The following is a 27235-nucleotide window of genomic DNA, read 5'->3' as shown; positions in this document are numbered from 1 at the left end:
CATTATTTGTCAATCTTGTTCATTCATTCATTCACTGTTTGGGACGGTTATTTTGGGTGGGGGGGTGCCTCCGCTGCAGCAAGCATTGCTCTTGGTCCCAGAACTTGAGCATGAACGAAACAGAAAATGTTCAGGTAACTTTGATTTTTGTAGGGTTAGGTAGAGACAGAAATTGAACAACAACAACAAAAAAAACGTAGGTAGGATGACAAGTAGGGCTGGAGCTAAGCTGAGACCTGAGGCACAGAAAATGCAGGAGAGCAGAGAAGTCAGCTTTGCAGTCAGGGCTGAGGTGGGGTTATTATTCTTCTTTTAATTGATCGACTCTTTGAGGTTGATGATGGCTTTGTTTTTATGTAAAGTGTAAAAGGAGAAAACATTAACCAGTACTATAACATTTGGGGGGGGGTTCTTTTTTTTTTTATGTTCAGCTAGCCAACATATAGTAAGTACATCGTTAGGTGTTTTTTTTTTTTTTAAGATTTTATTTATTTGACAGAGAGATAGAGCCTACGAGCACAAGCAGGGGGAGTGGCAGAGGGAGAGAGAGAAGCAGGCTCCCCACTGAGCAGGGAGCCTGACACAGGGCTCGATCCCAGGACCCTGGGATCAGGGCCCGAGCCGAAGGCAGACGCTTAACTGACTGAGCCACCCAGGCGCCCCTAGTACATTGTTAGTTTTGGATGTAGTGTTCAACGATTCATCAGTTGCATCCTTCAACAGATGAATGGATAAAGAAGATGGGGGGGTGGTTCTTATTTTCCAAAGGACAGTCAGGGAAGGTCTCTCTGCCAGGTAAAAACTGAGCAGGGAGCGGACGGCAGCACGGCTTTAAACCTCACGGAAACGCAGCAGAAGCAGGGTCCAGACAGAAGGGCCAAGGCTCTGATGCAGCACTTTGGGGGGAGGGAGCGGGGACAAGCTGGGCGGCCCGTGGGCCGGAGTGGAGGGGAAGAGGAGAACGGTATGAGATGAAGTGAGAACAGTTTCTCCTACAAAACGAGGAGAGAAGAAGCAGAACCGGGCTGATTCTCTGCCCACCGGTGGTCCCCACCTCTGTCTTCCCAGGAGGAAGGCCGGGCAGGCATATCTGAGGGCTCCCATCCCTCACTGGGGCTGGTCATTTATCTCTATTTCCTGGGTGCCAGTGGCCTGCCTCATCTGGTTGATTACCACCAAGAAAATCTTGGTTGCATGGTTGCCAAAGCTCCTTGCATGTGGCAGGAAGGCCACCTCCCTAGAAGCTGCCCTAGGCAACACACAGCAATTTCAGGAAGACTCAAGTATTAAAATCCAGTTCCTCAAAGGTCATCTTCAAGTCTCAAGATCCACCAACCACCTACTTTCCCACGATCCCATGAACTGTGTCCACGTTCCAGCAGTTGCTACCTCTTGGCCAAAGGCAGCTGGCTCATCAGCCTCCCTCTAACAGGCCCTATTCTTTCATGAGCAGTCAGCATTGAGTGTCCCTAAAAAACCCCAGACTGTCTTTGGCCAAACACAAGTGGGGAAAAGGGGCGGGAGGGGACACACGCATTCCCCTTGAAAGCAGAGCTCAGGTGTTTCGACCTCACCTTGACTGAAACTGCATAGGAAGAACTCTGCGTCTCACCAAGTCTGAGATCTTTGGTTCTCGGCAGGCTAGAATGAAGGAGAAAAGAGGGCATCAGCTTTTCCCATATTAACTGCTCACGTTCATTCAGTTCAGATTCATCCCTGACCACCCTTTCTGGACACCCCACAGAGGTCTGAGAGAGGAGGTGTGCCAGCCAAGTTTGGACAGCTCCTGTGCAAAAGAGCATGCTGCCTTTCATCGAAATTGACAACCCCCTCTGAAGAACCCCCATGGAGGACGCACCTCTGAAAAGCCACTCCACCCGGGTGATGTGAAACCCTGGCAGTCATTAGACTGGGACTCTCTGTTCCCACAAATATCATCAATGAACTTGATGGCACGTGGAGTCACAGTCAAAAATGAAGGTTCTAAAATATATTCCAACACAGGGAACTACAAGGCTCTCATTTAAGACCAGATGGCAGTGTCAGCCATGGGTAAGTCTTGGGTAGCTGCTTCCTCTAGTTCCTTCCTCTGAAACCGAGGCTCTTAATGATTATTTGAAGGCACCTCAAAGCCCAGGCTTAATTTTGCTGAAGTGTCTTTTTCTTCACTTTCCCAATCAAGCAGCCAACATTCATCTAATTAGCAAACTAGAGAACTTTGGTTGTTATTAATTTGTAAGAGAAGAGTTGACAAAAATCTCCAAGGACATATGAAACACTGTTTCCATACTTAATGAAATCAAGAATCAGAGTCTGTGCTGGTGGGGATGAAGGTCGCTTCTGGCTAAAGTCTAAAGTGATTTATTCCTTTCACAAACCATTCTCTTTTATTTCTTTTCCCATGAGTTGGGTTGTTGACAAACACCCAGAAGGGAAAGTGGAGGATTAAGGCAATTATCTGGGTAATCTAGGCCAAGGACATGCTTTTCTTCTTAGGAAACAGCCAGATAATTGTGACCTGCCCCTAAAATACAGGGGCTGTTGACCTGGTTCAGTAAAAAACTACGCATCCCCACTGCCAAGGGGTAAGTTTCAAGCTTCTCTATACAATGTTCCATGTTTCCTGGTCCCAAACCAACCTTTTCAATCTACTTTCCAGATTCCCAGTTGGCCCCACTTTGAGTTTACCATGATCCTTTCACTTCTGCCTATACTCCTTGTCTTGTTTTCCTTTGTCTTATGATGGGAATATCATCCCAACTGCTCTGCACCTCTTGCAAACCCCTCCCAGCTTCCCAGATTGGCTTGGCTCCTACCTGCTGCCTATAACTGTCCCTATTTCAAGCAATATTGATCGCTCCTTTCTCTCAACATACACTGCTCATCCATTTCCTCTAACTCTGCCTTGAATGCTGGAGGTCTTGCTATCTTATTAAGATGTCTTCCATTATGTTAACATCTTAAACCTCCCACCACACAGGCTGGCAGGGATAGTGTGTCTATTTTGTTCTTTTATTTCCTGCACCAACTTCCTATTTCATAGAGAGTAGATAAATGTAGCTACATTGGAGCCCATTGACTGCCTCAATTTTGTTCTTGGGTTTACATATATAAAACCCAGCCCTGTCATCTCCCCTAAACTGCTCTGATAACTTTGTAACTCTTCTTGATCACAGTGAGAAGCTGTGATTAGGATAAGCAGGTCCTCTGGAGGTCCGAAAAAGAAGCGTATGTTTTCAGGGATGGCCTTCCACCTAGGAGTGATAGATGGTTCCAGTGAGAACCTAAGAGGGAAAGGCATTTTTTTAGGGGCTCACACACATGTAGGGAGCTACCAAAAAGTCCAGCCACTCCATCTATTTCTGTGGAAATATACTTCACAAATACTCGTCAGTTACCTTTTAGGCAGATGGGCTGTTTCCCCGACCACTCTCCATTCTGCTGGCAAGTTCTCTTCTCATTGCCACTAAGAACGTATGAGTTATTACAAAAGAAGGACACGATGGTGCCAATTTTTGCATAGCGCCCGTTGATAAGCCCCGGGCCTCCTGTTACTTTCTTGTACCCATTGACTGGGCCCCCAGGGTCTGAGCAGTTACTTTCTTCAAGGACTAAAAGAAAATAAAAGAGGGGGGGGGGAAGAGCAATTAAAAGTGTGAAGCGTTCCATTTTAGAACCGGATCTTTTCATGTTTCACTGAATTAAAAATGCAGCGATGTGGAGCCTGCTAACGATGGTGCCCACAGGACCCAGCAAGAGAAAACTCATAACAGAAAATGCATGTGTGAGACATGCCCTCCCCTTGCTTTAACGATCTGTTCTTAAATCGGGAAGTATTTCATTCCCCATATAAATAAATTTGACACCACAACTGGCTCTCCTGTGACCTTGTTCATTTCTTTCTCAAGCTGTGGGAGCTGGGCAGGCCTGGACAACACGAACATTGCACCTAGATTTTATGATCAGTACACAGGGATGATTGTTTCCCAGTGTCGTTATATTATCTCCTTCATTCCCTAAAGCTTGGGCAATTAAACAAGAGTCTTCAGTTTCCTATTTGTGCTGTACCCAGAAAGCAGAACTTACTAGAAACAAGGCTGCGTATATGAAATGAATTTAAGATTTTATATTTCATCTGCAGGGACACAAGTGTGCTGAGATGTATAGTTCGAAAATACTAGAAGATGATAGAAATTCAGAGATACAAAGAAGTTCCCCTGATCTCCAAAAACATGCTTTCCATCTAAACATTTAACAATATCCATTGCAAAGGCATTTCTTTTTTAGAAAGAAAAAAAGATTTATTTGAGAGAGAGAGAGGGTGCACACGCATACAGGAGAAAGGGGCAGAGGGAGAGGGAGAATCTGAGGCAAACCCCTGTTGAGCATGGAGCCTGATTCAGGGCTTGATCCCACGACCCTGAGGTCATGACCTGAGATCATGACCTGAGCTGAAATCAAGACTCGGATGCTTAACCAACTGAGCCACCCAGGTGCCCCACCCCCAAGGCATTTCTATTCTCTAACTCGTGTGGAACAGCTATGCAAAGTAAAAGTGGCAACACCAGCTATTCTGAGCACTGAACAGATATTAGACAAATCCTGGAAAGATTCTATCAGATAACATATTTTTCTCAAATGGATTACAGCACAATGGTGAATATTACTCGCCTAAGGACACAGAGTAGGGCCCCTGAGGAATTCAACCTTTAATTATTGCGTTTGGGTACCAACTGCTCTGTAAGCCTTCCTGGTCTCTTTTTAATCATTTCTTCTAAGATACAGTCTCATCCCTATGAAACAGTCCCCAAGCAATGTGATCATGCATCTGACATGCTTTTCTTCCCGTAACTGTCCCAATTACCTTTTAAGCAACTTGCATGCTTGCCTCCAGGCAAGAAAAGAATCTCCATTCATATAACACTTCTAAAATATTTGAGAACCGACAATTGGTAAATTTCCCTATGTGCAATTTGGCAAGGTTGCTAATATTAGCCAAATTACTCGTTTGTCTACTCTAAGATTGCCCATAGACCATGTGGCAGATGATTTCAATTATATTCTGTGTGCTTTTGGGCTACTTACTATAAGCAGTTTCCATGGCGGGGGACTCCAAAACCCCATTTTAACTGTAAAAAAATGGACCTCACTGAGGGAGTCTTTCAAAATACCAACATGGCATAGGGAGGGCAATGCACCTTTTGAAACATCAAGTGTACTGAGAAAGCCCCCTGGAAAGTGCTTGCATTTCCAGGAATGCCTCTATGATGGGGGAGGGGGGCAGGCAGAGAAAGCATTCCATATTGCGTCAGTGATGGGATACCTTCTTTTTTTTTTTTTTTTTTTAAGATTTATTTATTTTAGAGAGAGAGAAAATGAGTGCATGAGCAGGAGGAGGGGCAGAAGGAGAAGGAGAGAGAGAGATCCTCAAACAGACTCCATGCTGATCACAGAGCCCGATACGGGGCTCGATCTCATGACCCTGAGATCATGACTTGTCGCAAAACCAAGAGTTGGTTGCTTAACTAACTGAGCCATCCAGGTCTCCCAGGACTACCTTCTTATAGTAGAGGCTCACTTAATGCTAAACATGTAGCCCAGAAACAACCAGCAGGAGCCCACAGCTGCAATTATCTCAAAAACACGGTGTGTCATACCTGCAAGTTTTAGAAAATGGAATTCACTGCCAACGTAAAAATCAGGAGATTGCTCACAAAAATCCGTTTTACCAGCTTCTGACAAAATTCAGATCTGGAAACCCTGGGCTGTATTACCACACAGCAACAATCAACTGGTATTGTGAAGTAGCTGTCTGCTTCGGGGGGGGGGGGGCTGCATGCTTCCCTTGGCCACAGCCCCTGCCTGCTGCCTGACCCTGGTAGGGCTAGACTCCGTGGTCAGTTAGCCTATCAAAGAGCTATGTTTTGTGCAATGCAAGCACAGTTCCTCCTTCATTTTGAGTTTTGCTTGCTAGAGCTCATGGCCAAGAAAAATTCTGGTGATACTTAAGACCAGTCCTAGAATATTAAAAGAAAATGAACAACACTCCAGCCACATCAGCTTCAGCAAAAGGTAAGCAATCCCTTCTACTGTGAGCCTGAGAGGTGGGTTTTCCTCCTTTTGGAAGTAAGGACTTCCGTGGTGCACCAGGCTCCTGCCCCATGATTTCCTAAGTGCAGGATTCTCATGGATCCTATTTCTAACTACATTTAACGTGGGTTTAATCAGCAGGAAGCCTTAGGACAATTCCGGTTATGTGTGTTTCTCCCTGAGGAGGCTTTAAAAGGAAACTTAAAGAGAAACTGAGTCAGGATGTATAAACAAATCTGCCCAAGGCTGGGGAATTCTGCCATATTTCTAGAATTCTTAGATGCCTACTCTTTTATAATGAGACATGTCTGAACTCAGGTCACACGTGATGTTTCAAGTAGCACGTCTTTACTTCCAACTCTCAGAGAAGCTATAATTAAATCAACAGTACACCTTAAACTTGATGAGATCTTAGAATGGAGAACTGTTATTTGATTTTAAGTTATTGCTCATGGATGGTCACCAGGATAGAGCTTCCTAGTGCCGAATGATGCTTACGAGTTAGGGTCTAATGGAACTTAAGACTGTATGGCTGGGGGTGCCTGGCTGGCTCAATGGGACTCTTAAGCTTGGGGTTGTAAATTCGAGCCCCACATTAAGTGTAGAGATTACTTAAAAACAAAATCTTAAAAAAAAAAACAACTATATGGCTAAAATTCAAGAGAAACACAGGCAATAGAAACAGATTTAAGAAGGATTCAGATGCTGTAGTTGAAAATAAATATGGTGAGCATGCTCAAGGAAATAAAACAGAAAACTGAGAGCTTCAGTGGAAGACTGGAAACCTTAGAAACTAACCAAAGGAGCAAGCTAGAACTAAAAAGTGACAATGGCAGAAACGTAAAGCTCAGTGGGTGAGTTTAATAGCAAATCAGATACAGCTCACGTGTATTAATAAACTGAAACATAACTTACAAGAAAGAATTCAGAATGAAGCCCAAGAGTCAAAAAAGTGGAAAATGTAAAGAAACAGTGAGAAGCTTAATAAAGGCATGTACCTGACGTCCCAGGAGAAAAGAAATGGAGTAAAATTAGCATATAGAGATAATGGCTGAAAAAGTCCCCAAAACTGATAAAAGACATCCCCCTACAGATTCACAAAGTCCCAAGACAGATAAATATGAAGAAAACCACACACAGACCTAGTACACAAAACTGCTAAAAGCCAAAATCAGAGAAAAAAATTTTAAGCAGCCAAAGCAGAGAAAAATGGAGACGGGAGAAACATACTCTAAGATAATTATAGTCATATCTCTGGCTTGTAACATCAAAAATGATTTTTGTCTCTATATACTTTTTCCCCCCATGTTTGGTAATCAGAAAATGTAAACATTAAAAATTTTTGTTGTTTATTCTTTTTGTGGTTGTTCGTTATTTTCATTTTTTAAAGTAGCAGGCAAAATGGTTCGGGTCCTCCCTGCTCAGCCTATGAACCCAGCATGCAGTCTGCCTGCCCTGTTTGATGCTCCCAGACCCCCCACTCCCTGTACATCTCACGACCGACTTGCATAATCATAGAGTAATCCAACTTCCCTCGAGCTCAGATTGAAATGATCTTTGTCACCAGACTCTGGGGGAGAAAGAACAGCTTTCAGAATCAGAAGATACAGGTTCAAATAATTATTTGGTTCCCCAGTGTCCAGAGTAAGTACACAGTAGGTCCTCAATAAATATTTGTTAGTAGATGGAAGGGATAAAGGGTAAAATTTATCCATTCTTCCACTTAATGAACCGGAGCATGGGAAAATTATATAATTCTCCAAACCTTGCTTTTCTGGTCTGTAAAACGGGACAATAGCACTTATCTGGCTGGGCTGGTTTTGAGGAATAATTTACATAACACATAGTCTCCTTTTCCCCTGTTTGCCTTTATTTACAAAGCACCCAACTTCTTTTAAAAACCAATTTCTCGGGGCGCCTGGGTGGCTCAGTGTGAGGTGTCCAACTCTTAATTTCGGCTCAGGTCACGATCTTGGGATCCTGGGATCGAGCCCCGCATTGGGCTCCCCACTCAGCACTGAGTCTGCTTGAGGATTCTCTTTCCCTCTCCCTCTGCCCGCCCTTCCTCCCCCCCACCCCCGCCCCAGGCTCGCTCTCTGTCTAAAATAAAAATAGATAAACCTTAAAAAAAAATCAATTCCCCAAATTCATACACCTTAAAAAAACCCCACAAGGAAATCTAAAGTCTTATTATTAGGTCTATTTGGATATAAAACAAATATTACACTCTATTTTCTTGGTAATGTCTATGCATGATGGGCCTGCAGACCGGGATTCAGTGTGTTGACTCAGACTTCTGAGTATCAGCCATGGTCTCTATACACTCATCTCTTTTAATCCTGCAAAATGAAGCCTTCAAATTGTATTCTTGTATCAAACATCCACTGGGCATCATTCCCTCTTCCCTCTCATTTATTTCCCGTACTTGCCAAAGCTGTACACTCTCCTAGCATGCTTTTGAATAGAATTCTAAGACTTCCCCCACCCGCCTCTTTCTCTCCCAGTTTAGACATCGACCTGTTGGGTCCATAGACCATCTGCATCTCATCAGAGCATGCTCCCCGGGGTTACATTTCAAAAACTACCTCTTTATTTCCCCTGTGGTTTCTCTTTTTAGAATCCTTTGTGTCTCCCCATTGAACAGATCCTTGATTCGTTTCTATTTGATTTTTCAAGGGCTTCGTGCTTCCTTTCTCCTCAGTGGGATGGATGTTTTCACACAAAGCCAAGTGAGAATGTAAAACATCTGCATCCCTGGCTGAAGGAGCATCAGGCTCCTGCTTTGCTAAGTAAAATATTCCAGGATTAATAATAAATAGCACATTGCCCTGGTCCTTTTGGGACTCAGCCTGGGGACATAAACACACTAAGTTTAGCATGCCCTTACATGCCATTTCACAAACAGAAACAGTACTTGGGGGTGCATTCCTGTTTCAGATAAACATTTAAAGAAAGGCTCGCTAGCCTTGTCTTCTTTTTTTTCTCACGGCAACAGGATGAGGTGGTTCCCTGTGATGCCACTTTACTGAAGGATAGATGGTGGCTTTGAGATGGCCCTTGTAGTGAATGCTATTGGTGCCCCACCCAGGTCCCCTCATATCCTTTTACCAGATCAGCTTCTACACATGAAGCTGGCACCTGCCACCTTCAGAGGACTGCCCTTGGGCATGGGCACCACCTTGCCTATATGAAGAGCTGAAAAATGCCAAGATTTTTGTCCCCTTGCGCCCACTCCAGGGTTGCCTATAGACAATGACCGCAAGGTGTATAAATAGCTCAACTCCTATTCCTCAGGGCATCATTTACACTCCCCAGCACCCCACAGGATTGGGCTGAGTCTGGGAGTTGAGCTGAAATCACTCTTGCTTGGTTTCCTCCTCTTTCCCATCTTGCTTCCCCAACTCCCTTACTGGTTGATCTTGGGAGTACCTTCTTTAATAAATCATTTGAGCCCAAATGCTTGGCTCAATGACTGGTTTGGGGGAAAAACTAAGGACAGCTCTATTTTCTTAGCCCTGGGCTTCAGGGCCCTTCATGCCTCCCCATGGTGGCACTCCTAGGAGGTGACAAGATGCCAGAGGGGCAGCCTTCTCAGCCCTGGGCGTGAAGCCCTGCATGCCTTTTAGCTCCTGGCAGATCTCGGGGAGGATGACTGGCAGGGCATCTAGAGAGGTCGGATCTCATCAGAAGGGCCTCCAGCCTCCACAGCTGCTCTGGCTGCCGGTCAGCCCCACACCAGCAGAGCCGTTTTACCTTAGGGATCAGGTGCTCTGAGACAATGGGCTTCTCCACACTGACCAGTGTGCATCCAGAATCTATCATGGGAGGAGTCAGTGCTGTCTGCGTAAAGCCAGCAACCGTTGTACAACCTGAAGGCACAGAGGGGCCCCCGACAAGGACACACTGAATTTCTCACAAGTCCGAAGTATGGGTGTTAGACTTGCATTGAAACTGACTTAAAGCAAATAAAGTTACATCTTTCTCTCCCTTGACTGGTACACTAAGATCCATGCTGGACAGAAGGTAGGTGAGGTGACCAGGTCCAGAAGGTCTACAGGAAATGGACATGATGATGGAGACATCAGAGAGTATGTCAAGATCATGTGGAGACATTTCTAGGAAACACGATTATTCAGTGCACACAAATAACACCATTTTTTTGTGCCCTCTGGTCAGTCAATTATATTGACTATGACAAAAGGAAGTCCACACTCTTCATTCCTAATTTAGGAAGTGGACCCACCTCCCCCTCCCCTTAATAATCACAAAACTCGGGAGGGGGGCAGATCCCAGCTGTGGCAAGTAAAAAGATCCCTTCTTCCATCACATTACTATCCACCAGTATATCTTTGCTCACAAAAATATCTTTTTACAGATAAATGTAGAATTTCAATATGATACACCAAACACCCATGAATATCTGTCTTTTCCTTTTGCTTTGGTCTCGAAGCTGCAAGTTCAAATTCGAAGACAAGATCTATAAAAAGCCCCTAGGAGGTGGAGAATCCCATCACTGCTTTGCCTGTTGGAAGTCCGGCATGCCTCTCTGTACAGAAAGACTGGGGGAGGGCCGTGCACTACTGATTTCATGGCCTGATTTTCTTGCACTGTATACTAAGTGAGTGCTTCCTCAGCAGAATAAGGCACCGGAAGATGTTTTCCTGACGCTTTAACATAGCAATGTTTTTATTTAAACCCAGAAACAGAAGTGATGTCAGTTAACGTTTATTGTACTAAAGTACTTGAGATACCTCAAGGCGCCCCCCAGCCTCGCTAAAGCACTTATTTAAAAAAAAAAATGGTTTGGAGACTTCCAAGTACCTATTCCCCAGGTCGGATTTTTACCAAAAAAAAAAAAAAAAAAAAAATTCAGAGGAGTGTATATACACACTATATATATTGTTGTTATATATTTTTTCTTTTTTTTTTCTTACTAGCACCAATTTATCCTAAGTGACTAGTGTCTTTCTTAACTTTGCTTCTAAAATTACATCAGAACATAGGATCCTAACCAAGGAATAAAAGCAAAGGTAGTCATGGGGGCCTTGAATGAATCTGAAAGGGGAGTGGGGTCTCCGCACACTAGCCAACCCAGCAACAAAGACCTCATCAGGCAGAGCTGACTGAATGGCTCGCTACCACCTAGCCTGCTGCGTTATCTGAAAGAAAACGTGCTCCTCTGGAGGGCGGAAGCTGCGTGAAATGGAACCAGGTACTAATTTAGATGCTTCTAAGAATAACCGCTGGGCATTTGCTGGGACGTCTTATCACACTTGTGTTCTCCTTGTGGTACTTTAACCAGGACCCATGTTGAAATTAATGCCGTATGACCAGTCCATCAAGGGCACGATTACAAAAGACCATTAGTGAAGGCCCAGGGATATTTCCTTAGGTTGGGACCACCCACTTTCTAACCCCTGTCAGAAAAATGCTAGGTGGCAGAGTTTGCTCAAATCCTTTAGAAGATTCCAAGTCTTTTAGGAAATACTACAGGCTCTCTTCACAAACACCACTGGGGTCTCCACTCACTTCACCACCCCACCCAATAAAGAGCTGGGCTGGTTCTCATGCACACACACTTTGTGTGTGTGTGTGTGTGTGTGAGAGAGAGAGAGAGAGAGAGAGAGAGAGAGCTCATGAGAGAGAGATATCAATTCTTGGGTCTAACACTGGATCTTTTAAAATCAACAGTACAATCATATTTTGAGCATCCTTCAGACAATGCAATCCTGAAAAATGTTATTCAGCATTGATCAAAGGCTTACCTAATATTGTAAAGAAACAAGCAAATGCTGATGGAGCTGACCTGAGCTCCAGTCCTCTATTAAGTTAGCCTCTCAAAGAAATATTTTCATGAGGTATCTTAAGCTGAGTTCTCCCAGAAGCAGGCTGTGAGACAGAGATTTGAATGCCAGTAGTTTATTTAGGTGGTGGTCCCAGGAAGGACAAACTGTAGTTAGACAGGGAAGTTCCCATTATCAAGACAGTCACCACTGGGGGCCACTGATGCTCAATGCCATTGGGAAACTCTGAGAGTGCAGAACCTGCCTCCGTCTTATCTTACCTAAGGGTCAAGGGGTATGATGAATGCAATGACCAAATGCAATCAATCATTTGTTGAAGGATGATGGGATTAACATTAATTTCTCAGCACCTCCTGTCTGCCCATATATATGAACCAGTGGGCTTTGGGAGCCCAAGAAAACCCTTAAGCAGAGTTGCAGGAGTGTGGGTTGGAAGCCAGTGGGTCAGCATACATATTAATGGTGTAAGCTTAAAAAAGCCCAGCTACCTTTTTTTTTCAGGGGAGGTGGAAGGATCTAGGTTTTAGAAATATTTGGTATAAAAAGAGATTAAATCTGTCATTTACAAGACAGAAGTAGAATACATTTCCCCAACACCCATCTTTAGATAAGGAGAAAAAAAGGAGTAGGGGATGTAATAAAATGGGTAATATTTGCACCTCCAGATGAACTTGTGTTCACTTTCACTTAATATACAATTAGGGCCACACCATCTAAGGCATTTCTCTGTTTGCCTTTGCTGCCAGAGAACTCAGAATCAGAGACAGTTGAGGCCGATCATTTCACCAGATGCAAACGTGGACGCTCCATTTCACTCTCTCGTCCCCTCTAATGTTCTCTTTCATTCATTCTTACCCTGCTTCTAAATCATTTTGATTCCTTGTAATTACTATTATTTATACCTTGCTTGCTTTCAGAAATGGTTTGATATAATTTACAAAACTGCACATCAAAAAACATACATTTCTTTTCTCGAAATGTATATGAATGAAATATATTTGTAGTAGCTAGACAGCCCCGGTTAAAAAAAACTAAGCCAGGGTACTACTTTGTCTCTTTAATAAGAGCTGAATTTCAGAGGTGTAAGATTATCTGAGAATGTCGGCAAAGAAAACAGATCCAAAGTCAACACAATTCGTGACCCCCTTACCTAGCTGGTCTTGGGGGCTGGGTGATGGAGGCATGTTGGTCTCAATTCTTAGTATACTCTTGGTATCCACCCATTCTCACTTGTCACCAAAATCAAGGAAACAGTTTGTGACAGAATTTCCATTCTGTTTGGAAAAGGCTTTAACTTTCCCACTGGGCCTTTGTTCATTCTGGAAACCTGAATGAACATGAGAGCAACACCCAGAGACAAGCACTGGCTGGGCCCTCCTCTCTTCTTCATTTCTCCTGTTCAGCTTATATTTGAGTGTAGTGTCTTTGGGTCAAACCCATTATCTTTAACCTCCACAAAGGTCTCCCCCAACCAGGCATAATGACACCAACTGGATTCCCCACCGCAAACCCTTTTTATCTCTTTCCAGCCAATGGAACTCTGTCCCCCTGAAGTTTTCCAGCCCTCTGTGGGTGCGAATGAGACAGTATCCATGCGAAATTATGCTTGGATGGCACACACTGCTATTTATTCATCCAGCAGCAATTTGGAGGCTGAGGCTTACAATTAGCTATTTGATCTTAATCAGTATTGTCCTTGGCTCCTGGTACACTGTGTCTTTCGGATACCACTTTTCCGGTGTTTGGATGGCCTACTTAGACAGCAGACACTGCCTGGGTCTAAGAGACAGGTCAACTTTGAAAAATGTTCAGAAAGTACTGGCCATTTTACTTTTGTTCAAAATCAACCTGACACATCCTTATTTGGTGGAGTAAATGAGTAACCTACGTAAGGGGTAGAAACTTAGCTACCCTCCACCTGGTGGACCTGCTCGGTGACAGTCTTCTCGAGGCTTCCCCAAATCTCAGGTTTCTGAGTCAGCTACTGGGAATGAGGTGGGAGCTGGATAACAGTGCTAACCTACTGGGGAAAATGTCCCTGAGCAGTGTTTATAGTCAATTTTTCAAAATATAAGAAATACTCAGCATGGAAATCACCCAAACTAGGCAGTTCTGTTCCATTTAGCCTTGGGGATGAAGAGAATGAGCTGTTGAGCACGTCTGAGTCCTAAAAGACTTTGCCCACTTAGTAATGCTCATTGCCACCGTCACCATCTCCAAAGGCTTTCCTACAGGAAGTTGTGGCCAGGAACCCTGTGGTATGTGACACTCTCCTCTGCCCTTGAGAAAGGCTAAGACTGGAGTTGTTTTATGGTTCTGCCAAATAGGAGGGAAAAAGTATACTGTATGGCCCTGCCTTATTGTCCCAGTTCCTCGTACCTAACAGACACTCAAAAGTGTTTGGCTATATGGGTCTGTAAAGTGACGAGGATCACAGCACCTACCCCGTGGGGACGCTGAGACAATGAAATGAGACAAGGTCAAGTAAAGCACACAGCCTGGCCCATACTGAGAACAGAGATGGTAGAGACTACTGTTGTGGTTTTTAATACCTGGATGCCAGTGGAAAGGTCTTATGTTTTGTAGAGAGGAAGATTTTATCATCTGAAGCAGGGTGAGGGACAGGTAGTGAATGCACCACAAGGCAGGAGCCTTTAGAGAAAAGTGAGGGGGGCCTCTAGCTTCTGTCAAGGGGCTGGTGACGGTCTCCGGGCCCATGGAGGCAGGGATGTTTGTTCCTACCAGAAGTTAATTCTGCTTTGCTCTCACGTTCTCCCACTCTTTGCATCCTCCAGTCTCTTCCCTCGGTGACAGGCAGCCCACCCCCCCTCTAATGGATTACCTCTTAACCCAGAACCAAAATAAAATCTGCCTCCTGCATTAAGTCCTGCCTCAGTGACCTCATCTGCCAAAGCAAAAGCCAAGAGGGCCCTGTCAGGGGCAGGCAAGTGGAAGGAATTCTTAGTAAAACGATGGTGGGTCTGGCCCTCTCCACCCTGATGGGTGCTCCATCCTGAGCTCTTGGAGACAGTCAGGCTGGAAAGTTGACCGTGTGGCCTCACCTGTCCTCTTATTATCTACTGGAATGATGTCCATAATGAAAAGGATTGCTGACTCGCAAAACACACCCCTAATATGCCAGCCACCAAGCATCTGACCCTGAATGGGGTATAGCAACGCTTTGGTTAGGAGGCCAGAGGCCAACGCTTTGGTTAAGAAGCCCATGGAGCCCATCAAGGTTAATGCTAAAATGTGACTTCATCTACACAGACTCAGGTTCATCCAACAAGGAATGATTCAAATGAAAAGGAAATGTTTCCCATGAATTATAAAACAAACAAATACCTTGATAACTATATAAAGGCAGCTTTTCCTGTGTTCAGTAATAGTTTTTGCTTTTCAGATATTAATCTAAAGGGGATGGCATTCCTCTAAATACACCAAAAAGGACGTCAGATATTCATTACCATGTCAGGAAGGGAAATAGAGGGGAGGCTCAGGTGTAAGGAGGTGTATGAGAAGGTAGCAATCCATTAGCTCATGGTCTTCTTGGGCCTCCTCCAATTTCTGAAGGCTCTGGGCTATCAAGTACGTGTGGGTACCAACTATGGATTCCTCAGGACTCTTCCATGGAATTATCCCTCTACCTCTCAAGCCATCTCAAGCCAGACTGCTCATTCTCTTTATTGCCATGTCCCTCTAATAAAACATCTAAGTGATGGTCTGGAGCACCAGTCTCCTACATGACCCCCCGGGGACTGACATACAGCCTACCCCATGTTAAACGAGTGACTTCTGAAAAACCCCATGAGAAAAAGGGAGGCTGACCCCTAACATGATGCTTGGGTAACCTACCCTGGAGCTTCCAAATCCAGTTCCTCCCGGGCATTACTCCATTCATCATTTCTCACAGCCTCATCTCTGGGCTGCCCTGGTTACAAAGGCTCCCCATCCATCATGCCCAGTGTGGGTGTCTTCTGGGATTTAGGATTCCTCTATGACAATGACATTGGCAGTGACTACTTGCCCTGTTAAAACCAGATCCTTCTGCCTGTACCTAAGTGCAGCGGTAAGCAATACTTAGTATCGGCAATGATTTGCAAAAAGCAGTTCACAGAGGAAACTTAGAAAGTTGAGGGGAGAATTCTCCTAAACCCTGGAACCCCAAGACAGGTGTGTCATAATCATCTAGTTTGTAGAAACTGGTGCTGTTCTCCTAGCCCCTTATCTGGAACATTCCCTACTTTCTGCCAAACTTTTAAATGGCCATAGCAGGGGAGGCAAAAGAGGGTATTATGCAAAATGAAATAAGACCGAGAAAGACAAATACCACACGGTATATACACTCATATGTGGAATCTAAAAAAAACAAATGACTAAACAAAAAAACCCAAAAAGCAGAAACAGACCTATAAACACAAAGAACAAATGGGTGGTGGCCAGAGGGAAGGAGGTGGGGGATGGGCTAAATGGGCAAAGGGGAGTGGGAGACACAGGCTTCCAGTTAGGGAATGGCTAAGTCACAGGGATGAAAGGCACAACATAGGGAATACAGCCAATGATACTGTAGTAGCCTCGTACGGAGACAGATGGCAGCTACAGTGGAGTGAGCCTCCCATAGCCTATACAGAAACTGAATCACTACGTCGCACGCCTGAAACTAATATAACGGGTGTCAACTATGCTCAAATAAGAAAATTAAAAAAAAAAAATGGCTCCTATGATTCAACTCAGCACCTTATGTGGATTATTTCATTCCATTCCCCACAAACGCTCTGAGAAATACGTGGTATTATTTTTCTGAACTTTATAAATGGGGAAACCGAGGCTCTTTGGAGTGAAACAGGCTGCTCAAGGTCATTCGGCTGGTAAATGGTAGGCTAAGAGTCAAACCAAGGTCTTTCTGCCCAGAGAGTCCAAGCTCTTCACCCCAGGATGTACCATCTCACTACGGACAAAGGGGGCCCTGTCTTCCATAAATTAAGGCTAAGCCCTGCCCTTGGAACTGGGTAAAAGCCAGTCCACAATTCCATGTTTACAATGCCTCCCTCCCCTGAGAGGTCTTGGGACAATCTGCACGCATCCCACCACAGCCTAGCATCTTCCGTCTGTGACGGGAGAGGTGAGCATGACCCACTGGCGGGCTTGGCACATTCCCACTGCATCAGTGTTACTGTTTCCATGAAAACCCCAAAGTGCCTAATCACTTATTCTGATGAGAAATGCGGTTGCCCCTTTGAAGCTAAAGTATAAAGTGTGCCTCTCATCTGGGGCTCTTTCTTCCCAGTCCTTGGGACAGGCTAGTGGGAAACCTTCTGGTGCTCCAAACCCCAAACGAATCCGGATTCCCCAGTGTTCTTTAATTGGTGGAAGCTGATTTGTTTTGTTCAAAGCGCGTCAGAGCCCGCAGTGTGAGCATTGTGCCCCAAGATTTAGCCCGTTTCATCATCCTTCATTAGGATGCAGGGGAAAGCCCGGGCATCGATAACTGGGCCAGGGAAACAAAGGCAACATGGAAACTGGAGCGAGGCGATGAATCCCTTGCTCTCCACTTGTACAAAACAAGATTCCCACCATTTACTCAAGAACTTATTTTGTCCTTGTGTCCCATACAAAGAAACAGGAAACTTCAGAGGAGGAAAAAAAAAGTGGGGGGGGGGACTCGTGGTTTCTTACACGGTGGCCCAGGGAGGTTGGGGCCACTGAGGGTGCTGGCAGGAGGCAAGCTTGACCCCAGAGCTGAGGAGGGGGCCACCCCCCATGTTTTGCTCTCAGAGGAGGTCACCTGGGAGCAGGGGAAAGTTGCTCCTCCTTAGGAAACAGCGGGAGGAGAGATCTGGGGTAGCGGCAATATGGACTGCACGGGGACCTTCAGCCTCTTGACGACTGAAAGAGCCCAACCTGTGTGGGTCGCTTCTTCCTCTTCCTTTGCTACCCCAGGAAGTCCGGGAGCCTGACCTTTCCTCGGAAAACGGAAAATAAATCCATTTTCAATTTGACAAGAAGAGACCCTCGTCTCTCAAATGTGAGTTCTGATACTTATTTTGAGGACTGGTGATTATAACGGCTCATCTTGTAAACTGGTGAAACATTTCGGGGACCATTTTGGCAACACCTCTCCAAAGTTTAAATCTAGGATGCTTTGACCTACCAGTTCAACATCTAGGAATTTCTCTTACGAAAGTACCTCTAACATATGAATCAAAAAATCGGTGTTAGGATATTCATCTCTGCCCTCTTTATAATAATAAATTAAGTATGGTATCAAGTCCATCTTAAGGGATTAGATGAACATATATGATGGTATATACATCCCTACAAGGGAATACTAAGAAAATCACTTGTTTTTAATGAGGTAAACCAACATGAGCTGGCCTGGGGAAAACGTCCATGATGCAGGCACTGAAAACCACAAGTTAAAAAACTGCATGTATACTTTAATCCACTTTTGTTTGAAACAGGGTTTCTCAATTGGGCATGGCTGACAGTTGGGCCAGATCACTCTCTGGTCTGAGTCTGCCTGGTGCCTTGCACAATGTTGAGCAGCATCTCGGGCCTCCACCCACTAGATGCCACTGACAGCCTCCCCCCTGCAATTAGGACAATTAACAATGTTTCCAGATGTTTCCAAAGGCCCCTGAGGGCGGGAGTGGGGGCCAAAATCACCCTCAACTGAGAATCACTGGTTTAAAATACTGATTTATCGGGGTGCCTGGGTGGCTCAGTCATTAAGCGTCTGCCTTCAGCTCAGGTCATGATCCCGGAGTCCTGGAATCAAACCCCACATAGGGCTCCCTGCTCAGCAGGAAGCCTGCTTCTCCCTCTCCCACTCCCCCTGCTTGTGTTCCCTCTCTCGCTGTCTCTCTGTCAAATAAATAAATATTTTAAAAAATACTGATTTATCAACAACTTAGGTTTGCACATCATAGGAAAAAAGTCCAGAAGGACCACAGTAATAGTGATTCCACTGGGAACCAGCATGGGTCAGGGAAAATAATATTCTCTTTTTATTTGATACACTGCTGGACAATTTGATTATTTTTACAAGTATATCTTTCTTCTGTAAGTAAGCAGAAAATCTATTTCTATTCCAGTCCCACTCACATTCTTAAATATATACCAAGAAAAGAATGAGAATAGCTTAAATCAAGAGACAGCGAATCGGGATTCTCTTTGGAAAAGAGTGACAGGCAGATTTTACCTGGGAAGGAAAGTCCTTTGAGAGGACTAGATAATGGGACAATAGGACACGATGACATGACCAGAGCTTATCAATTGTTCATCTGTCGAGAACTGTGTCTGGGAAACTGAATAATATGGGAACTGTGGAATTCTAGCCTCGAATTTTGAAGTTGATGGAGATCAGTGCCTTGTGCCCTCTGCTTCAAATCCTTTATCTGCTAAAAGAAACATCCATCCACATTCTCACAAAGACTTAGGGAGGACAGACCACTAAAGCAGCATCTATGAAGTGGTTTCCCCTCATCAGATTTGGTGCAACTTAAATAAAAGATGGAATTCTCATTCATATTTGATTTGGTGCTTTTAAAGCGATTTTGTAAAACAAATGCCTAGTTCAATTTGGGCATTTCAAGGTTTAGAGAATCCCAGAATACTTGAGCTTCTTGTTCATTTTGAAGCAATTTCCTCCGGGGATATTTTTCAGTTCAGTGGTATACTCATGAGGAAAACAATAAAGTAAATCTTTTTTCCCCCCTTTTTGTTTTTCTACCTAATAGGCTACTCTAGAAAACCACTAAGGTTTGTTCGGAAATGACAAGGTAAACTGTCACAGCCAATTTTTGTAATGCTTCCCTCATTGAGTTAGTTGGAACTCCTGCTGAATTTCCTAGAAGAAAAAACAAATCTAAATCTTACAAAAAATAATAAAACATTTGGTCCCCCACATGAATGCCAACAAATGATGTATCAGATATCCACCACCAATACTTTCACCTAGTTACAACAACAAGATACTAAGGAAATTTGGGGTTTTGAATGACGTTTTAAAAAGTGGCTAGAGAGAATTTTCTTGTCCGTCTATGCTGGTGTTCTGAGACCAGAAGTGATTTGAGACAGTTCGTGACTCAAGTTAATGACATATTGATTCATAATTGATTCATTATGAATTCATAATTCATAATTGATTCATATTGATTCATTCATAATGACACATCTTACATTCTTTTTCATTATATATATTTGTTTTGTTTTGCTTTGTTTTCTAGATAGAATGACAATGCTGAAAAGTCCATGTTTGGCTTGTAAGCAACTCATTAATATCCTAGTCACAACTTTTGATCAATTTCTCTCCCCCCCGAACCCCCATCCCTACCCCTGCCCTGATTTGACCCAGCTTCTTAAAGCATTTTGGCTTATTTGGTGATATTTTACTTCTCTCCAATTTCACCTTGTTTTTCAAAGCTCTAGTTATTGTGCAATTAGTTAGTTCATCAAGAAATTAAGCTTTCCCCCCCCTCTTTTTTCTCCCTCTGAATTTAAAAGGTAAAGCTCAGGATTTGCCATTGTTAAGATTCCAGATTCACTCTATACACACATTTTTAAAACAAAGAAAAAGCAGCATTTCTCTTCTCTGCCTCGCACACAATACAGCAGGTTCAAACGAGACGGGAACCATGAAGCAGAACATCTTTTTCTAAGCATCCAGCATAACCACGCTGAGGTCACCTGTGCTAAGCCAAAGCAAGGGAAGCTTTCGGCAGAATGCTGTGTCACACTCGAGAGCTCACTGTTGACACCGTGGCTTCCGTCTGCCTTGTTTACAAGGAAAACTCATGAAATTGATTGAAAAATGGATGAACCTTATAGAATGCTATCAGACCAGGGCTCGTTATAGGATGACCCCAAAGTACCTACGCCTGATAGTTACAAGTGGTTGTAGCAGATGCTGCTCGTGATCTGCCCTCAGATGCCTTTTCACCGCTTCTGTGGCCCCTTGCCTTCCCCATCCCCCAGTCTACATTGTTTTGCTCCTATTGGCCTGCACCTGAGATCTCTTGGACTATTCAAGGGCTACTGGAACCACTCGGCCCACATGCATAGAAAATCAGGCATGTTCTCCTACTTGCCCAGGGCAGCCCCTGGCCAATGGCTGATTGCAGGGGGGCCATGAAAGCCCAGCTGCCTTGCTATAAAGTCAGGACCCACCCAGAGATGTAATTCACATGCCAGATTCCATTGAGGCTGGATTTTGCCTGAAATCACACCTTTGCTTGGCTTCCCTGCCTTCCCAGCTCAGCTTCCCCACTCCCTTGCCAGCTTCTCTGGGACCATGTCCTAATACATCACCTGCACCCACATTTGCCACTCAGGATCTGCTGGGCAGAAACCCTACCTAGGCTCTTATCTGTCCTCCTTTGCCTTTCCCCCAAATTCTGAATCTTCTCGTTCTTCTGTACATCTCATTCCGTGCTGATAGCTGTAGTTCATGACACCTGTTTCCGGTCTCAAATCTCTGTTAGGACACATGTCACACACAAGCCTTGGTTACCAGAGACCCCTGAGAAATGACTTCTGGTCACGGTGTTGAGTTCCTCCTTGCCAAAGGCTTCAAACCATACAACAACATCCTGGAGTCTGTGAATGCTACCTGGAGCAGAACTCCAAAATTCAGATCTTACCAAGGACAGGGAGTTCAGACTGAGAGCCACGGGAGGCTCTATGATGGCAGCTTCCTACTGTTGGCCCTTCTTCCGTGGTTTTGAGCTCTGGATATTATCTGAGGCCATCGAAGGCTTATCTTTTTGAGGGGTACTTGCAGCAGGTGAGGAGGTCTGGAAATGTCAACGGGAAGACCTGGGTGGTTCCAGATATCCTGACTCAGAGGCTGCCCAGCCCCGAGAACCACTCGATGGGATTGTCCATATTGCGTGCCACCCTGGACAGACCATCCTAAACATCAAGAAACAACAGACTTCACAAGTTCCCAGAGCCCTCTCCACGCCAGCCCCACGGACACCCTAACTCCCACTCCAGAGGCATACTCACGATTTTCACAGCGCTGCCCGGTGTAGCCTGCCAGGCAGGCGCATTTGTAAGATCCAGTTTTGTCAAGGAGGCAAGTGCCATCATGGAAACAGGGAGAAGAGGAACACGCTGTAAGAGAAAAGGCAATTTCCCTCAGTGTCACTGCACGGTGAGGCAATCTCTTCAAGCCTGGAGCCTTGATCAGAGTCTTGCTTGCCTCTTAAAGTCTTCTTGCAATACTTTTACTTTTTTTATTGGATTCCTGCAACCATTGTTTGAGAATGCCTAAAACAGGTACGTATCTGTTGTTATGTGATATTTTCAAAGGCTCCATAAGTATGCTCCTATGGTCTGAAGAGCCTAAAGCCAACACAAAGAGGTATGCCACATGATTAGGGCAGAAGCATGCCTTTACCCCTCCTATAGGGACTCCAAGGGAGGGAGGCAGCCTCCGGGAACTTTTGATCATCTTTTTTCAAGAAAGCATCCTGGGTATGGAGGGAAACAAACTGGAAGATCGTCATGACACCGTTGAAAATGTACTTGAGAATTTCCCAACATGCATTCCGTAAACATTAGTCCCTCGAGATGTTGATGTGTTCAACTAAGAAAGGGTTGTGGGCTTAAATGTGGTGGGGAAGTGCTACTGGTATTAAATGATAATTAACCAGATTTCTTTACTACAGAACTTCTCAGAATGTTCCACGTCATAATTTGCACTGCATATTTCTCAGAACGCACATTAAGGCCTGGCCTTTCCCAAGCTCATCTGACCTCAGAGCCTGCGTCTTTACAGAAGACTATTTTTCTACAGAGAACAACTTTGGGAAACAGTGGTCTGCGTGCTAACCACTAACCCCACATTCATTTACCCTGATATGGAAATACACCGCCGGGCCCAGGTCCACAAGCCCGTACTGAGTGCTCGTCCTGCGTGAGGCACTGGAGTTGGACATTCTGCTTACCAAATCAGAGCTTTCGGACAAAAAATATACAAGGACTATCGCCTGAAGCATAATAGATTTGGTGTTAGGAAAGAGCAGAAAGTGTCCTAAGACGCTCCAACGGGGGCAAAGTCACAACCCACTGGAATAAGAGAAAAGGTTTAGCAGAGGACAATGAATGGGATACAAACCCTGAGGGCTGGGATTGGATGGGCAGGTGTGGAGGAGCTGACCTTAGCCTGAGGAAGAAACCTGAGTACAAGCACACAAACTGGGGAACTGGAAGGCTGCTATCTACTTGAAAACACAGACCAGCATTTCCCAGAGTTCTCCGGTGGGGGTCAAGGAACCCCTTCCGAGGAGGAAGAGGCCCTCCTGGTCCTTCCCTCAGTCCCAGGGTCACGGGCTGGTGAGCCACTGCTGCTTCTCCCGGGCTTCCCTGACAGCCAGCCCTGCTGACTGCCAGAAGACCCCCACACCTGTCTCAAGTGTGACCCTACCCAGCCTTGGCTGGCCCTATATTCCCAAGGGCAAGGACCAGCCACAGGCTGACCACACCACAGCACAGCAACCCAGCCTCCAGAACCCCCAGGCCCCCACATCCTCAGAAGGGAGCAGGCACACAGATGAGCAGTAACTGCGGAGAGCTCCCGTGAGACAGTCTAAGGGAAGGGCAGGTGGGCGGGGGGGGAGTGTGTGTGCCAATCTTGCAGAAAGGACAAGGCTGCAGAAGGATGACCTCCCACCCCCACCGCCACCACCACCTTTCCTGAGGCTTTTGTATCGTACCTTCCATAGGAAGCCATAGCGATCAAAATGCCACTACAACGCTTACTTGAGTATTTTTAAAAAAACAGAACTTGAAGCCTGAGCTTGGTTTGGAAAGCCGGATGCAGTCCAATCTCAGAACAGCAAGAGTTGAGGGTCCTTCCCTAGGATTGCGCATTTTGCTCATTTTGGTCCCATCCTACTTCCCGATATGAACAGGGCAAGAGTTCAAGTCAGGCTTAGAGTTACTCACAAAGTAAGTGGCATTTACCACTGAGTGAAACACTTTTAATGCCTATTTTGCAGATGCCAGAAGGAGGCCCAGGGCACACCTGTGGTTGGGCAGCTACTGAGTGCGTCCTATGTACCAGACACAGTGCTAAGTTCATCTGTTTCATCTCCCAGAACCTCCTTAGTGGAGCAGGATCTATGCTTTTTTCCTTATTCACTGATTAGGAAACTGAGGCCCAGAGAAGTAGGAGAATTTACCCCAGGTCACACGGCTTCGTCTGCCAGAGCTCCAAAGCTAATGCTCTTAACCATTAGAGGCCCCCTGGAGGTGAGCCGTAGAACCAACTGCTTTGTGACCTTGGGCAAAGGGCTCGGCCTCCCTCTGCTCCAGCCATCTATACAAGGGCATCCATCATAGCTACGCTTTTGGTGAACATTTCTGAAATATACCTTGCCATCTCCTTCTTCCTTCTCAATGTGCAGGTTGCTTCCAAGAACCCAGCTCAGCGGGTTTTAATCAGGCTGAGCAGGGAGAAGGGGAGGAGCACAGAAAGGAGAGGTCTGCCAGGAGTACAGCCATAAAATGCTACATTTGTCTCCGTGGCCGTTACCTGTGATCTCCTCAAAGATGGCATGGAAGCCATCGAAATTCTTAGAGCCATCTGAATGGAAGAGGATATGGAGTGAAGAGTCCGTGCTCCGGATGGGAGCTGGCCGCTCATTGCCGCAGAAGCGCTTGATGATCTGGTCGCTGCTGCTGTCCCCATCACGGATCTCCACATAGTCATACTGGCACATGTAGTCAAACTCCAGGCTCAGCATGACGAACCTGTGGGTAGAGAGGGGGACAGCAGGCAACAGGTGGGCCCCGGACCCTCGTGCGATCCCTGAGCAAGTTCAAGGCCAGATGATGAACAGGTCTCGGAAGAGCGGTGCCACTGGTCTGATCTGACAGAAAAAGGGTCCTGGACAATGTGAGGTCAGAAGAATTTCTTTTAGCCGAGGGGTACGTGTGTGCTTGCGTGCCCAGGTGGAGGGAGTCCTTATTCCTTCAGAGCATCTCTGCACATGCTGGCCTCTCTTCCAGGGGCACTTTCCTCCCAAGCGGCATGGCTGGCTCCTTCCTATCCTCGGGCCTCACCTGAAATATTCTCTCCTCAAAGAGGTTTCCTTGACAACTCTTTCTAAAGGAGACCCCCTGTTCTCTTCATAATGGGTATATAAATTTAATTTATCTTCTTTATCTTCTTGATTTTGTGAGAGAGAGAGAGAGAGAGAGTGCGTGTGTATGTGTGTGTGTGTCTGCAGGCACATGCGTACATGTCTATCTCCTTCACTAGGTAAATTTCTTGAGTGTATGAGAGAACATCTGTCTTCTTCCACCATTGTTTGCATAGGGCCTAGCACAGTGCCTGGCATACAGAGATGCCAAGCAAATACTGGTGAATAGATGGCTGAATGGATACAACAGTAAAATTTTACAATTGGAGGATGGAAAAAGGACATATTGTCTTGCAAAACTCAATAAAAGAACAAAATCTCTGCACATTCCTCTGTTTGATGGAAGGATGAGAAGGCAATGATCTTCTGGGTAGCACTAATTCTTGCCCTAAAGAGTAGAAAAGGTAGCACTGTATCAGAATTTCAGAACTAGGGGAGATCTGATAAATCTGTGATTGCCTAGAAGGGTCTTGGGTTTGGAAATACGTGAATACATCAGATCCAAAAAGCAGAAGATGACCCCCAGCATCCAATTCCAAGGGACAGGATAGGAGGCAGCCCATCCCAGACAAAGAGAGGAAAAGCCACTTTTCAGATAATTTCAAAGGGAATGCCTGGGTGTCAAGGTCACAGAATGTACATCTGTATCTTCTCCCTCATGTTTTGGAGAAGAATTAGGGAATAGACAGAAGAGCTCACAACTGCCACCTGAAATGCTGGGACGGAGGCCTATTTCTACCACTTTGGGTAAAAAGTTCAAGTGCCAGGATTAAACACTAGACCATAGTGACAATCAATATATTTTGAATACACTTAAAGGTCTTCCTAAAAAGAAACCTTTTAACTAGTATTTTACAAAACATTTATCACAAAACCTTTTTGTAAGGGAGTATAAGTCGCATTAATCATGCTTCGTGAAATGTGGTCTAACATCTAAGGACCTGACTTCTCATCCAGATGCCATTGCTCGCTCACTCTGGGCTCTGACAGGTCCGTCCTTTCTCTGGATGTTAGTATCTCTGTCTGAAAAGGGAAGGAGCGGGGACAAGGCCACCACCCAACAGAGACCACAGCTTTCTCCTGAAACCAAAATATGAGATATTGCAAGTTGTATTTATATCTGTACCTTCGTTTGTTCATGTATTTAACATAGATCCACGGCAGGCCTGCTCTGTGGTGGGCGCTGTTCTAGGTGCTGAAAGCACAGCAGTGACCCAACTCGATCCACCCAAGTAGTGCCAGCCCTAACAGGAAGGAGTTCTGATCTGGGGGATGAACAATAAGCAAGGAAACCAGAAGACAAGGTAATTTCATAGAGTATTAAGTGCTGTGAAGAAAATAAACCAGATAAGAGCATAAAAAATGACTGGGGAGGATAAGGTTTTTATACAACGTGGTCAAGGAAGACCTCTCTGTGAACTTGATATCTGGGCAGACACTTACATGATGAAATAGAGCCAGCCATGTGAAGGTCATGAGGAAGAGAGGTCCAGGCAGGGGGCTCTGTAAGTGCAAAGGCCCTGAAGCAGGAATGAGTTTGGCGTATTTGAAGACCTGAAAGAAGATCAGGGATGCTGCAAAATGGAGTGTAAAGGGGAGAGTGGTATGAACTGAGGTCAGCCAGGAAAGCAGGAGCCAGATCCTGCATGGTGAGGGGGTCTAGATTTTATTCCAAGCCTGACAGGAATGAACAGAAGGTTTCAACAACAGAATCATGACTGGATTTAGGATTTTAAAGGATCACTCTTGTCACAGAGGAGAGAAGACAGCAGAACTGGCAAGAGTGGAAACATGGAAGCCAGTTAGGAGGCCATGAGAGAATCAAGGTGAGAGATGATGGTGGTAAAAGGAGAGTGTGGCATCAGAGTCAGAAGTGGATGTGCTTGAGATTATTTTACACGTAAGAAGATAGATTTTGTGGGAGATAGAAAGATAGAAGGGGGGGCACCAGGAATGACCACTCACGTTTTGGTCTGAACATTGTACATGTGCATTAGTGTTTCTGTTATTATTATTATTATAACTGGCCAGCAGGTCCTGGTTTGACTGGAGGAAAAGAAATCTATATATTTCCAAGCCTCCCTAGGGGCCTCTCCTAGGCATGTGTTGTGCTTGTCCAATCACTCCACCATTTTGGATTTTTGTTTTGGGAGAGATTTCCTTTGCATCCTGGATCTTGGAAAAGCTCCT

The 27235-nt window shown here is 45.1% G+C and overlaps 1 protein-coding gene across 3 annotated transcripts in view; it reads right to left on the bottom strand.

The window, feature by feature from the left end:
- PAMR1 (peptidase domain containing associated with muscle regeneration 1) overlaps positions 1-27235 on the bottom strand; it is a 110928-nt gene that overhangs the window by 6141 nt on the left and 77552 nt on the right. For all 3 annotated transcript variants that reach the window (XM_078058201.1, XM_036106749.2, XM_036106730.2), the window contains 4 exons: positions 24436-24653; positions 21903-22010; positions 3399-3611; positions 1575-1641 (listed from right to left, as the gene is read on the bottom strand). In XM_078058201.1, the coding sequence (XP_077914327.1) occupies positions 1575-1641; positions 3399-3611; positions 21903-22010; positions 24436-24653 (606 nt within the window). The remainder of the gene's footprint in view (positions 1-1574; positions 1642-3398; positions 3612-21902; positions 22011-24435; positions 24654-27235) is intronic.

The sequence above is a fragment of the Halichoerus grypus genome, chromosome 11 (assembly GCF_964656455.1).
Source record: "Halichoerus grypus chromosome 11, mHalGry1.hap1.1, whole genome shotgun sequence".
NCBI classification, from domain to species: domain Eukaryota; kingdom Metazoa; phylum Chordata; class Mammalia; order Carnivora; family Phocidae; genus Halichoerus; species Halichoerus grypus.
This window is presented reverse-complemented; position numbering and strand designations above follow the sequence as displayed.